Source organism: Myotis daubentonii, chromosome 9 (assembly GCF_963259705.1).
Source record: "Myotis daubentonii chromosome 9, mMyoDau2.1, whole genome shotgun sequence".
Lineage (NCBI taxonomy): Eukaryota > Metazoa > Chordata > Mammalia > Chiroptera > Vespertilionidae > Myotis > Myotis daubentonii.
The window spans coordinates 46,756,626-46,770,459 of NC_081848.1; the positions used below are offsets into that span (position 1 = coordinate 46,756,626).

The 13,834-nt window shown below is 42.2% G+C and overlaps 1 protein-coding gene across 1 annotated transcript; it reads left to right on the forward strand.

Moving 5' to 3' along the window:
• The first annotated feature begins 750 nt into the window (after positions 1-750).
• LOC132242185 (olfactory receptor 2AG2) lies at positions 751-1,701 on the forward strand. Its single transcript, XM_059711097.1, has one exon. The coding sequence runs from the start codon at positions 751-753 to the stop codon at positions 1,699-1,701; it is 951 nt and encodes a 316-aa protein (XP_059567080.1).
• Positions 1,702-13,834: the final 12,133 nt, after the last annotated feature.

The window sequence follows — 13,834 nt, forward strand, 5'->3', positions numbered from 1 at the left end:
TGCCCTAAACACAAACACCTTGCCACACCTTTGCAAATAGCATCTATTACATTTTCTCCTGATTTGTCATGAGTAAATATCTTGTTACTATCTGCAAAGAAGCAAACACCTTTTGTACTTTTTCTGCAAATTTCCTTCCAAAATCTATACCAACCTGATTTCTTTTTCCCTCCAGAAGGGTAGCAGTGTGCTCACTGAAGATGTGAGCACAGTTCAAGAACACAAGAGAGCAAGTTTTCCAAGAAATGAGAGGCCCCTGTTCAGGAAGCTGTCAATGACAGTGAGACTGGAAAGTGAAGGCAGATGTCACATCTGCAAGGTAGATGTCACGTGTGAGGAGAAGATGTCATAGAGCTTTATTATAAGAAAACTTCAACACTGAATTGGAATCCCAGTATATTTTAAGCAGAAAACCAACTAGATTTTAAACCAATGCCCACTGTATTTCTTTATTATGAAGACATATATTTTTATCTATCTACAAAGAATGCTTGTCTGAGCTCATGCTTTTGGATATCTTATTTAAAGGGAATTCTTAATGATTAGCTATTAGCAACATGCTTTACCATAACAATAAGATTCAAAAAGTCAGAAGTCATAAAGCAAACATAGGTACAAAGAGGAAGAGGTACCACCTCATGGGATTCCTGTTGGCCACCCCATAGTGACAGGAGACAATAGATAACGAGGGTGAACTCCCTGAGACAGGGTTTCACTGAGAATCTATTTGGTTCTAGGCAACTGAAAAGAATGGACCATGGGAACTCCACCCTGGGAAGTGGCTTCATATTGATGGGGATTCTGAAAGACAGTGAGTCTCCTGAGCTGCTCTGTGCCATAATCACAATTCTGTACATGTTGGCTCTGACCAGCAATGGCCTGCTGCTCCTGGTCATCACTATGGACACCCGGCTCCACGTGCCCATGTACCTCCTGCTTGGGCAGCTCTCACTCATGGACCTCCTCTTCACATCTGTTGTCACTCCCAAGGCCCTAGTGGATTTCCTTCGCAGTGAAAACACCATCTCCTTTGGGGGCTGTGCCCTTCAGATGTTTCTGGCACTGACTCTGGGTGGTGCAGAGGACCTCCTACTGGCCTTCATGGCCTATGACAGGTATGTGGCCATTTGTCATCCTCTGAACTACATGGTCCTCATGAGTACAAGGGTCTGCTGGCTCATGGTGGCCACATCCTGGGTCCTTGCATCCCTGAATGCTCTAGGGCATACTTTGTATACCATGCACTTCCCCTTCTGCATGTCCCGGAAAATAAGTCATCTGCTTTGTGAGATCCCTCCTCTGCTGAAGTTGGCCTGTGCAGATACCTCCATATATGAGCTCATGGTGTATGTGACAGGTGTGACTTTCCTTTTGCTCCCTCTTTCTGTCATTGTTGCCTCCTACACACTAATCCTATTTACTGTGCTCCACATGCCCTCAAATGAGGGGAGGCAGAAAGCCCTAGTCACCTGTTCTTCCCACCTGACTGTGGTCGGGATGTTCTATGGAGCTGCCACGTTCATGTATGTCTTGCCCAGTTCCCTGCACAGTCCCAAGCAGGACAACATCATCTCCGTTTTCTACACAATTGTCACTCCAGCCCTGAATCCCCTCATCTACAGCCTGAGGAATAAGGAGGTCATGGGGGCCTTGAGAAGGGTCATGGGGAAATACATGCTGAGGACACACCCCACCTTCTAGGGAGGGATCATGGCTTGTCTCTCTAACTTTCCTTCTCCAAATCACAATTTTATACACAGCTAGTCTTTATATGATACTCTGTGTGAGATGATACAAATATTTAAAATATTTTCCATTTCCATTCTACTGTGTAGCTGGTCAGTATAGAAACTTAAACTGCACTCAGATGGGTTATATATCCTGACCTTGGAAGCCCATGTTGTACAAGGGATAAAAGAAGAAAAGCATGGAATGGATATCCTAGACTCCCTCTGTAGTAGAACTTTGTTCTAGTATAATTAGCATGTTTATGACAGGGAACTATGTTTTCAATTCAGTGTCATGTAGCAGTGACAAGCAGTAATAGTTTTAGGCTGCCTAAACTCCAATAGTCTGTTAACATCAGAGGAGGACTGCCGCGACCTCCAGGGCAAGGTTCAGGATCTGAAGGAGGGGCCGATGCACACGTGAAAATGCTATACAAGAAATATGAATTTGGAAGGCATGAGGGGCCATGTGGAAATCTCTTTTCCTGAAGAGGCACACTGAGACTGGATCCCATCTTCTTTTTATTCACTCTGAATATACATTTGCCATTTAGCAATGCATACAAGCAGATCAAAGGTAAAGTTTGGCAAACAATGTAAGGATTATCAGGTCAGGAAATTGCCTCAAGCCATTGCAATCACAGTAGGAGCAAAACTTGTATTGATATTCAGCCGTGCTGAATGCTAACTGCTGTTTGCTTTAGCCTCTGGCAGAGGACTGCTTTCCTTTGAATTAGATTCTAGGACAATCAATAAAGAGAAGTATCCTCAGAAGATACAATGGGCTTCTTGGTTACTAGGTAAATGGTTGTTTTAGCAATTATTTAGGAAGAATAATAGATTTATACTCCAGATTTAAGTAGAAATCCATATTGAATACATAAATATAGAAATATAGGTAATATTTATGTTGAAATAGTGAAAAAGGCTAACTGGTGCATTTGTATACTGCTTAAACCTAAACATTAAATTTAAAGAGAATTTCATATTCTTGAGGTGAGTATATGTATAGATCTGTATCCACAGGAAAGGAGGAGTCATATGTAAACCACTATTTAGTTAACTTAAATGTGGTTTATTTTACCATTTGATTTATTGGTGTTGGAAAATTTAGAACAAAAGCTTGGAACTTAAATCTGTTCAGAAGCTCCAAAATATCCTGGCTTACATAGTAGGAATGATTGCTAGGATAGAGCTCTGTTAAATCTCAAAATACTCTTTTCTTGACAGAAGTCATCTTAATTGCTTAAACTATAAAGCTAAACCATCATGTATAAGTTAAAGCTATTCAATAAAATTAAAACAAGTTCATTATCAAAACTAAGAAAATTCAGAAATTTAGACAGAAGCAAAAATCACCTGTAAAGTTTTCCTTTCCTTTTTTTTTTTTTTGTGTGTGTGGGGGGTAATATGTATTTTACAGAATTTTTATGTACATATTGATTAAAGTCTTGCTTTTTTATTATTTAAAATCTGGTGATCCTTTTTCTTTGTTAAGAGGAGCCACTATAGTTTTGGGTTAGGGAGTCAGTGGTGGGGAAGGGGGGGAGGGGCGTCCAAAGTGCTGAATGTGAATCTCTGCTCTCCCTTTATCATCTGTGTGTCTTTGGATGTTAAACTGAACTTTGTGCCTTAGTTGCTCATCTTAAAAGTAGTGATAATAATAGGACTCTTGATGATGTCATGATGTTTTTAGGATAGCTGAGTAAGATAATAAATGTCAAGTGCATAGATGAGAACCTGGCAAATAATTCTTAAAACATACTGACAATTATATGAATAAATACGAAATAGTTAAAAAAACTTAATTTTTAAAGTTGAGGTATAATTGACATATCCTATATAATAAAAGGCTAATACACAAATTGACCGAATGGTGGAACAACCAGTCGCTATAATGAGCACTGACCACCAGGGGGCAGATGCTCAACTCAGGAGCTGTCCCCTGGTGATCAGTGTGCTCCCACAGGGGGAGCACTGCTCAGCCAGAAGCCAGGCTCACGGCTGGCAAATGCAGCAGCAGTGGTGGGAGCTTCTCCTGCCTCTGTGGCAGTGCTAAGGATGTCTGACTGATGGCTTAGGCCCACTCCCCAAGAGCGGGCCTAAGCCGTCAGTCAGACATCCCCCGAGGGCTCCCGGACTGTGAGAGGGCACAAACCAGGCTGAGGATTCCCCCCTACCCCCAAGTGTACAAATTTCATGCACCGGGCTTCTAGTAACATTATATTAGTTTCAACATAATGATTCTATATTTGTATATATTACAAAATGATCACCACAGTAAGTCTAATCAGTATCTATCACCATACATATTTACAATTTTTTTCTTGGATAAGAACTTAAGATTGACTTTCTTAACAACTCCAAATATATAACACATTATTACTAACTATAGTCACCTTGCTGTCCATTATATCCCTATGATTTAATTATTTTATAACTGAAAGGAAAGAACAATTTTAAATGACTGCATGATATGTCATTACATGAGTTCTCTGTACTACATTTAGGCATTTATTAAACTTAGTACCCCCTCAATTTTCTTATATGAGTGTTTGATTTTCTATTAGGTCAGATTTCTAGAACTGAAATTGTTGATTGTGATTGTGTTTAACTCACAGGCAAAGAAACTATTTAAAATTCTTGTCACGAGCTCTAGCTGGTTTTGTTCAGTGGATAGAGCATTAGCCTGCGGACTGAAGGGTCCAAGGTTCGATTCCAGTCAAGGGCACATGCCTCGGTTGCAGGCTCAATCCCCAGTAGGGGGCATGTAGGAGGCAGCCAATCAATGATTCTCTCTCATCATTGATGTTTCTATCTCTCTTTCCCTCTCCTTTCCTCTCTGAAATCAATTTTAAAAAAAGATTAAAAAAAATTCTTGTCACAAAGAGCCAAATTACTGATCACAAAGTTAAAAACACTTTAATGCATGGGTGTTCCTGCCTCACTATACTCTTTCTAGTGCTGACTAATCTTATGAACTCTCTTTGCTAATTTATTAATGTATTAATACAATATAAAAGCTGTTTTCATTTATATTACTTATTTTTTCTGATCCTAATAATTTTTTGTAACTCTCATAGTCAAGAGACATAATTTGACAGTTATATATGTAGCAACATTTATTTTCAGTTATTATTAGCTATGTGATAGGATTTGTTGGCTACGGAAGTGTTTCCATATTTATGTAGTTACATCTATCCATCTTTTCCTTTTTATCTTTCAGGTGAGTCTACCCTTATAATTCCCATTCTAGTTCAAAAAATATCTACATATATTTATTTTAGATTTGCTTAGTCATTTAGCAATAAGTGATATTTAATTTTATTTTTTTAAAAATATATTTTATTGATTTTTTACAGAGAGAAAGGGAGAGGGATAGAGAGTTAGAAACATTGATGAGAGAGAACATCGACCAGCTGCATCCTGCACAACCCTCACTGGGGATGTGCCCACAACCAAGGTACATGCCCTTGACCAGAACCAAACCCAAGACCCTTCAGTCGCAGGCCAACACTTTATCCACTGAACCAAACTGGTTAGGGCTGGTATCTCCATTCTTAAAGAACCATTCCCCAAACCACATTTCCTCTCCTGGTAGACATTTCTCAGAGCAAATTGTCTATACCCATAGCTTCCACACCATTTTCTACCATCATGACATATGCCCATGTAATCAGGCTTCCTGCTCACTCCAACCCTGCTCACTCCACCTGCATCACAGTTGTGCTTGTGAAAATGAGCAACAATATTCATGTTGCAAATTCAGTACTGCTTCTCAATCTTTATCCTGCTCAAACTTTCAGCCACATATGACACAATTGACCACTCTCTCCTTTAACCACCTTCTTTTTCCAATTTCCCCACTGGACTCAGGCTGCACTTAGCCCACTGTTCCTCTTCAACATGACATCTAAATATTGAAGGGCCTCGTGGCTTCATTGCAAGCCTCTTTTCTTCTGACTCAACATTCTCGGCTGTGGTAAGGTCATTTCATGGGTTTAAATTCCATCTACATTCACTCCAAGTGATGTGACCTCTTCTGAAGCCCAAACTCATTTAGCTAGCTGCTGATGTAACCTCTTTGCCTTGATGCCTTAAGCATTTCCCATTTAATCCAAAATGCAATGCTTGATCCATGCCCCTAAAATTTGTTCTTCCCAGAATTTCTCTTGTTATAAAAAGACAACATTATTATTTTCACACTTGATCGAGGTAAAAAATCAATATAAAATCCTGGTTTTCTCTTTTTATCTTACTACTCCCTAACAAGAAGGTCCTTGCCTCCACAACAGTACAAATTTGTTATTTCTATCTTAATTACTACTGAGCAAAACTGTTAAGTCTACCTATCAGATTGAACTTTTGGTGCAAACGCCTACACTAGGATTAAAACAAACACTAGAGTGCTCGCTTCGGCAGCACATATACTAAAACTAGAGGCCCGGTGCACTCACTGTGGGGAGGGGGTCCCTCGGCCTGGCCTGCACCCTCTCCGGTCTGGGGCTCCTTGGGGGATGTCAGACTGCCAGTTTACCTCTCGCAATCAGGCAGGCAGGTGAGTGGTTAAGAGCCAGCAGTCCTGAATTGCAAGAGGGATGTCCGACTACTGGTGTATGATTGGGCCTAAGCCGGCGGTCTGGCATCCCCCAGGGAGTCCCGGATTGGAGGGGGTGCGGGCCAGGCTGAGGGACGCCCCCCTCCTTCTCCCCCCCGCCCTCCCCCCCCCCCCCCCAGTTCACCGGGCCAATAGTTTAAAAAAACAAAACAAAAAAAAACACACTAGAGTATGGTCATGATTTTGGAGCCAGACTACCTGGATTTTATTACCAGCTCTACCACTTACTAACTAAAATGTTGAGCTACTTTTTAACTCTTTCTTACTCAAATTTTCATCTGTAAAATGTGGTTAAAAATAGTACCTAACTTATAGAGTTGTTGTGAGGATTAAGAGTTTATATATATAAAGTGCTTAAAAATTGCCTGTAAATAGTAAGCTCTCAATAAGTTTTCTATCATAATCACCAGTTTTTTGTTTGTTTACTTGATTTGAGAAAGAGAGGGAGAGACAGAAACCTCGATGTGAGAGAGAAACTGATTGCCTTCTGTTCACACCCTGACAGGGGATCAAACCCACAACTTGGGCATGTGCCCTGACAGGGAATTGACCTTTGGGTGCATGGGTCAAAGCTCCAACCAACTGAGCCACACTGGCCAGGGCGTAATCATCAGTTTTGCTGGATCTCTTGAGTGGCACAATCCAGACCAGTCATATTGAAACATAGCTTGTCACAAGTTGATTCTCCAGAAGCACACACTGAGATGGGATTTGCGGTGTGTGTGAGATGTTTATTAAGAATTAATATCTGTCAAATAAGGGGGAGGAAACAGGATTGTGCATATAGAAAATTAAACATTGCAATGTAAGCTCAGCAAAGCTTGGCCAACTTGGTGGAATACTCTAGAGGGAGAATTGTCAGTCAGAATTTTTATAATGCACCAGGCTGAATTTTTACAATGTCATTACCTAGTGTGGTCATGGGATATTGATTGACCCAGGGGAGATGCTCTCTGCAGCTAAGACAGACCCTAAGAGTTGGAAGTCGTCTGTTGACTACATCTCCATTAACTGGTCGCAAGTGCTTCCTTAGAGGAGGAGCTGGGCAGTGCATCTTTGTGTCTGCCACTCAGCAATAAATGGGAACAGAATTTGGTGGACTCACCCATCCTATACTAATAAAAGAGAAAAATGGTAATTGGCGTATAACCGATACCTTTTTCATTGGCTAATCAGCGAGATATGCAAATTAACTGTCAGCCAAGATGGCGGCTGGCAGCCAGGCAGCTGAGAATAGGAGGCTTGGTTGCCCCAGCGATGGAGAAAGTCAAGGATCCCCGCAGCTGCAGGGCTCTGAGCTCCTGAAGCAACAACTCCAAAAGATACAATGTTTTAATTATAGAAGCTAAAAGATGGCGGTTAATTTGCATACTCAGGCTCCAAGCAGAGCGAAGCCAAACAGCCCTGAAGCAGCAGGGCAGAGAGGCCTCAGGGCCTGGGATCAGCAGAGTCGAGAGGCCTCCCGGCCCCAGTGATCAGCGGAGCCGAGAGGCCTCCCGGCCCGGTGATCAGCGGAGTCCAGAGGCCTCCCGGCCCGGTGATCAGCGGAGTCCATAGGCCTCCCGGCCCCGTGATCAGCGGAGTCAGAGGCCCCGCGATCAGCGGAGCAGAGAGGCCTCCCGCCCTGGTGATCAGCGGAGCCGAGAGGCCTCCGGGCCAGGGATCAGGGGAGCCGAGAGGCGTCCTGGCTCTGGGATCAGCGGAGCAGGGAGGCTTCCCAGCACCGGGATCAGTGTGACAGGGTGCGGAGCTCCAACCCTCTGATCGGCCCTGCTCTGTGCATGACAGGAGTGGCGCTGCAACCTCCCTATGGACCCTGCCTTGAGTGTGCCAGGGGGTGGTGCCCCAACCCCCCAATCAGCCCTACCCTGAGCATGACTGAGGGTGGCATCGCAACCTCCCAATCCGCCCTGCTCTGTGCATGACAGGAGGCGGGGCCCCAACTCCCCAATGGGCCCTGCTCTGAGCCCGACCAGGGGTTACACCTAGGATTAGGCCTGCCCTCTGCCACCCGGGAGCAGGCCTAAACCAGCAGGTCCTTATCTCCTGATGGGTCCCAGACTGTGAGAGGGCACAGGCCAGGCTGAGGGACCTCCTCTCCCAACCCCGAGTGCACAAATTTTTGTGCACCGGGCCTCTAGTGGTTTTATAATTTTCTAGGAGATAAACCATTATTTTGCCTTGCTGCTTACTATTCATTAAAGCTGCACAGACTTTTGAAGTCTCCTGTTAGTGTGTGGCCCTGTGTTTTGTAGACCTGCAAATTATTTCTCAATGGTAAGAAATATAAACCATTAACTACAACGTTTGCAATTAATTGTCCTCTAGAACCTCAACCAACTTTGCATTTCACCTGATGATCTTTCTTTTTTTTTCAACCTGATGGTCTTATTTCTAGCATTTAAAAATAAATTTTCTGATGAAATATATAAATTCTTATTTCTCAAATGCTTTTTGAATCAGCTTTCTTATCTTATGAAGTTAATAAATATATCATTTTATATTTCTATGCATATTTTTAGCTTTTGAAAATTATACTTTGACATGAACAAATGAAGAAGAAACAAAACAAAGGGTTATGACTCATCTATCTGAAAAAGAAAATGATTTATATATTTTATAACATAACAAATGTGAATCTTAATAGCATTGCCTCTGATGACCAAAGAAAATAAGGTTCTTGGTACATTCTATAGGAGATACAATAAATCTTTATGAGCCACATATCTCAAAAATATTTTAAACAATTTGATAAGAATACTTTCAGCATTGCTAAATAAACAGGATTTAATTGTCATTAATATTTTTAGTGTCCAACTCTAAGCATGTGTGCGTGTATGTCCCTACATGACATTTTGTCTGGAATTGTACCTCCTTCATTACTTGCATAAATGATGTTGCTCATTTACCAAAACTCCTCTTTTTTATTGAAATGCTAATTGTGAAGACTTGAAACTTAAGGCTTCAGGCAATACTTCATTCATTTTGAACCAGAATTAAAGAGACTATATCTTACAGCTTAATAAAATGCAAAATGAGAGTGAAATTGGGAAAGAAAAATGGTTCAGTCACTATGGAAAAGTTTGGCAATTTCAATCATCTTAAACATACACTTACCATACAACTGAGCAAATCCATTCTGAGGTATTTATCCAAGTGAATGGACAATTTATGTTCCCTTAAAAATTTCCACATGAATGTTTATAATGGCTTTTTTTATAATCAACAAAAACTGGAAAAAAACACAAATGTCCTTCAACTGGTGAGTAGATAAACAAACTATGATACAGTCATACAATTGGATACTACTCAGCAATAAATGGGAACAGACTACTAATAGATACCAGAATGTGGATGAATCTCAAAAATATTATTCTAAGTGAAAGAAGCTAGACTCAAAATGTATGATACCATTTATATGGCATCCTGGAAAAGACCATGGCAATAAACAGATCCTCTTGGTTGAGGACAGGAGATGATTACAGAAAGATGCCAGAGAAATGTTGGGTTTGATGAAACTTCTATATATTAATTTTGGTGGTGGTTACATACTAGATACATTTGTCATAACTTGAACTATAATCTAAAAAAATTGAGTTTTGATATATGTATATTATACCTTAATAAGTAATAAAAATATAGGCAATGATCATTTTAGAAAATGAACATGAAGATTTTAATATTCTGTTTCTGAAGCCTTCTTTAAGTACCCAGAGAAAAATCCCATTTCCACCTTGTTATTTTTGTGAAGAATTTAATTTTAATCTTTTACAATGCAAATATGTTTATTCTTTCTCAATTAAACTTGTCAACTTATTCACTGAACCAATTTCTCTATCATTGCTCCCTGTATTATGTACATCCCTTAGGCATTACTTTTCTTCTTGCTGAAATATTTACCCAGGGCTGTTAGCAATAAATTCTTTCAGTTTTTGTTTTTAATCTGTCTTCACTTTTTGTTGTTGTTTCTCCCCTTAAGATATTTTTTCCACTGATTTTTAGAGAGTGGAAGGAAGGGAGTGAAAGGGAAAGAGAGAGAAAAAAAACACATTGATGTGAGAGAGACACATAGATTGGTTGCCTCCTGCACATGCCTTGACCGGGGCCAGATTGAACCTGCAACTCAGGTATGTGCTCTTGACTAGGAATCGAACCTGAGACCCTTCAATGTGTGGGCCAACACTCTAACCACTTAGCAACACCACCCAGGGCTGTCCTCACTTTTTAATGATGATTACCTGGGCAGAAAATTCTAGGTGTGCAATTATATTACCTCAGCACTTTTGAAGATTTTTTCCCTCTTATCTTATTACTACCATTGAAAAGTCCACTAACATCTAATTGTCTTTATTAGTGGGTAATCTCTCTTTTATCTCTAGGAAGATTTAAAATATTTTCTTTAATGTTGACATTCTAACACTTCAATATCGTGTGTATTTATTTTTATTTTTTCTTGCTCAATACTTATAAAATTGTCCACTCTCTCTTCAAGTATCACTGGTGGCAGACAACACTAGCACCAGGAACCCATACTCATGTACAGGCCACACTGGGTTATAAAAGATCAATGAAGTGAAGATCTTGTAATTACAGATTCCATAGAGTGCAGGCATATTGAACTGGAACTAGTTTAGGCTAAAAGGCTCACAAAGGAGGCCATGGGAAAGGGAGGAGGTGGAAAGCATGTTTCACAGGTGCCACAAAATCTATCTTAAGGTCTGGGGTAGAGGACAAATCATAAAAGGGGCCCTTGCTTCCTGGTTTGTTGTCAGCAATTTAGAAATGGGCCCTCAGTGCCTCCCCTAAGGTGGGTTAGAAATGTAGAGCCTCCAAGCTAATTTAGTGAGATGACATTACCTGATTTAAAAACTAGAGCATTGACAATGCCATTGCTTCTTTATGAGTGTCTTCATCTTATTCTTTAGTCTTTCCATTATCCTGAATTGTATGTTTATTAGTCCCTTGCTTTAAAATAATTAGTCTTAACCCATATGCATATGTCCCTAAATACTATATTATCTTTTATTTTTAATATTTATAAAAATGATATAGTGTGAATAAAGTTCTTCATGATTTGACATTATCAGTAAATACGTTTCTTACGATTCATTCCCTTGTGGGATGTAGTTGTTGTTTATTCATTTTTGTTGCTGTATAATGTTCAATTGCATCTATACTAATAAAAGCCTATGTGGTCGTCACGCCCTCACACCATGATGCCTTCATGCCGTAACAATCCATCACCGGGAGGCTGCATGCACAGCGGCACGTGTGGGTGGGCAGAGGTGAGTCCTGGTGGCACTGTGCAGAGCCACGGAGGCAGGTCCTGGCGGTTCTGCATGGAGCTGCAGAGGCAGCGTGGAGGCAGCCTGGCTCTGGCCTACCTTTTTGGGGCTATCCATTGAGGAGCCCCGGATGGGTAGATGGGGCCCATCTCTTTGGGGAGATCAATCGTGGGGCTCCCATACTGTGAGAGGGCACAGGCCAGGTTGAGGACCTCCCCCTCCCCTTCCCCCCCTCCCCCCTTCCCCGAGTGCATGAATTTCATGCACTGGGCCTTACACACACACACACACACACACACACAAAAGACAAACATGCAAATTGACCATACCATCGCTACACCTTAAGCCACATCCACCAGCCAATCAGAGCAACTATATGCAAATTAACTCAATCAAGATGGCAGCCAGCAGCCACAGAGCTGGAGCAAGCAGGAGGCTTGGTTGCCCCAGTGATGAAGGAAGCCAAGCTTCTCGCCTGCCACGGGTGGCTCTGAGCTCCACTCAAAGCAGCAAAGTTTCAATTATAGAAGGTAAATAAACCTCAGATACCTGCTGTCAGCCAGCCATGGCCACAGAGCTGGAGTGAGCAGGAAGCTTCCCTCCCACACGCCCTGGCTGGCTCTGAGCTCCTCTCAAGGCCACAAAGTTTCAATTATAGAAGGTAAGTAAATCCCAGGATAAAAAGAAAAAAGAAACAAAGGAGAGACTGTGAGCTTCCGTTGCCGGGGGGCTTGGCCCGCCTGAAAACTGCCCTCAGCCCCTCTCCCAGACTAGCCAGGCACCTCAGTGGGGATCGCCACCCTAAAGGGGGTGTGGCCAGCCTGAAAACAGCCATCAGCCCCTCACCCAGGCTGGCCAGGCATCCCAGCGGGACTCCCAACCTGATCCGGGACACCCTTCAGGGCAAACCAGCCGGCCCCCACCCATGCACCAGGCCTCTATCCTATATAATAAAAGGGTAATATGCAAACTGACCCTAACAGCAGAACGACTGGGAATGACTGTTCACTATGACACACACTGACCATCAGGGGGCAGACGCTCAATACAGGAGCTGCCACCCTGGTGGTCAGTGCACTCCCACAGGGGGAGTTCTGCTCAGCCACAAGCCAGGCTGATGTCTGCCAGTACAGCGGTGGTGGTGGGAGCCTCTCCCACCTCCTCAGCAGCGCTAAGGATGTCCGACTACAGCTTAGGCCTGCTCCCCGCTGGCAAGTGGACATCCTCCTAGCACTGCCGGGCTGTCAGAGGGATGTCTGACTGACAGCTTGGGCCCGATCCCCCAGGGAGCGAGCCTAAGCCAGCAGGTGGACATCCTCTGAGGGGTCCCAGATTGCAAGAGGGCATAGGCCGGGCTGAGGGACCCCCCCCCCCCCCCCCCGAGTGGACAAATTTTTGTGCACCGGGCCTCTAGTATATATATGTATATATAATCACAAATGTTTTATGTATTAGTCCGCTTGGGCTGCCATACAACATACCATAGACCAGGGTGCTGAAACAACAGAAACTTATTTTCTAACAGTCCTGAAAGCTGGAAGTTCAAGATCAAGGTGCTAGTAGGGTTGGTTCCTGGTGAAACCTTTCCTCCTGGCAAAGAGATGGCTGTCTTCTCACTCTCTGCCTTCACATGGGTTTTGACTGTGCAAGCATACCCCTGATAGCTCTTCCTCTTCTTATAAGGACAGCAGTCCTGCAGGATTAGAGCCCCATACTCATAACCTTATTTAAGCATAATATCCTCCTAAAGACCCTATCTCCAAATATAGACATATTGAAGGTTAAGGTTTCAACATACAGATTTTGCTGGGACACAATTCAGTCTATAACATATATTTTCCTGTTGAAAGACACTGAGTTTGTTCCTAGGTTTTCATTTTTATATTCAATGCTTCTATGAGCAAGAAGCATTGGGACTCATGAGCAAGAGTTTCTCTAAATCAGCATCAATAGAAGTGGAACTGCTGGCCCATGAGACATGCAAATGTTCAGATTCAGAAACTGGCACCAAAGTGTTTCCCAACACGGTTGCATCAAGTTTTACTCCCATCAGAAGTGTCTATGTATTCCCAAGACTCCACATCTTTACTACCAGTAGTTATCAAACACCTTCATTTTTACCAATCTGGTGAGCAGAAATGCTATCTTACCAAGGACTTTAACATTATTTCATTAATTGTAAAGAATTTTAATCATTTTATTCA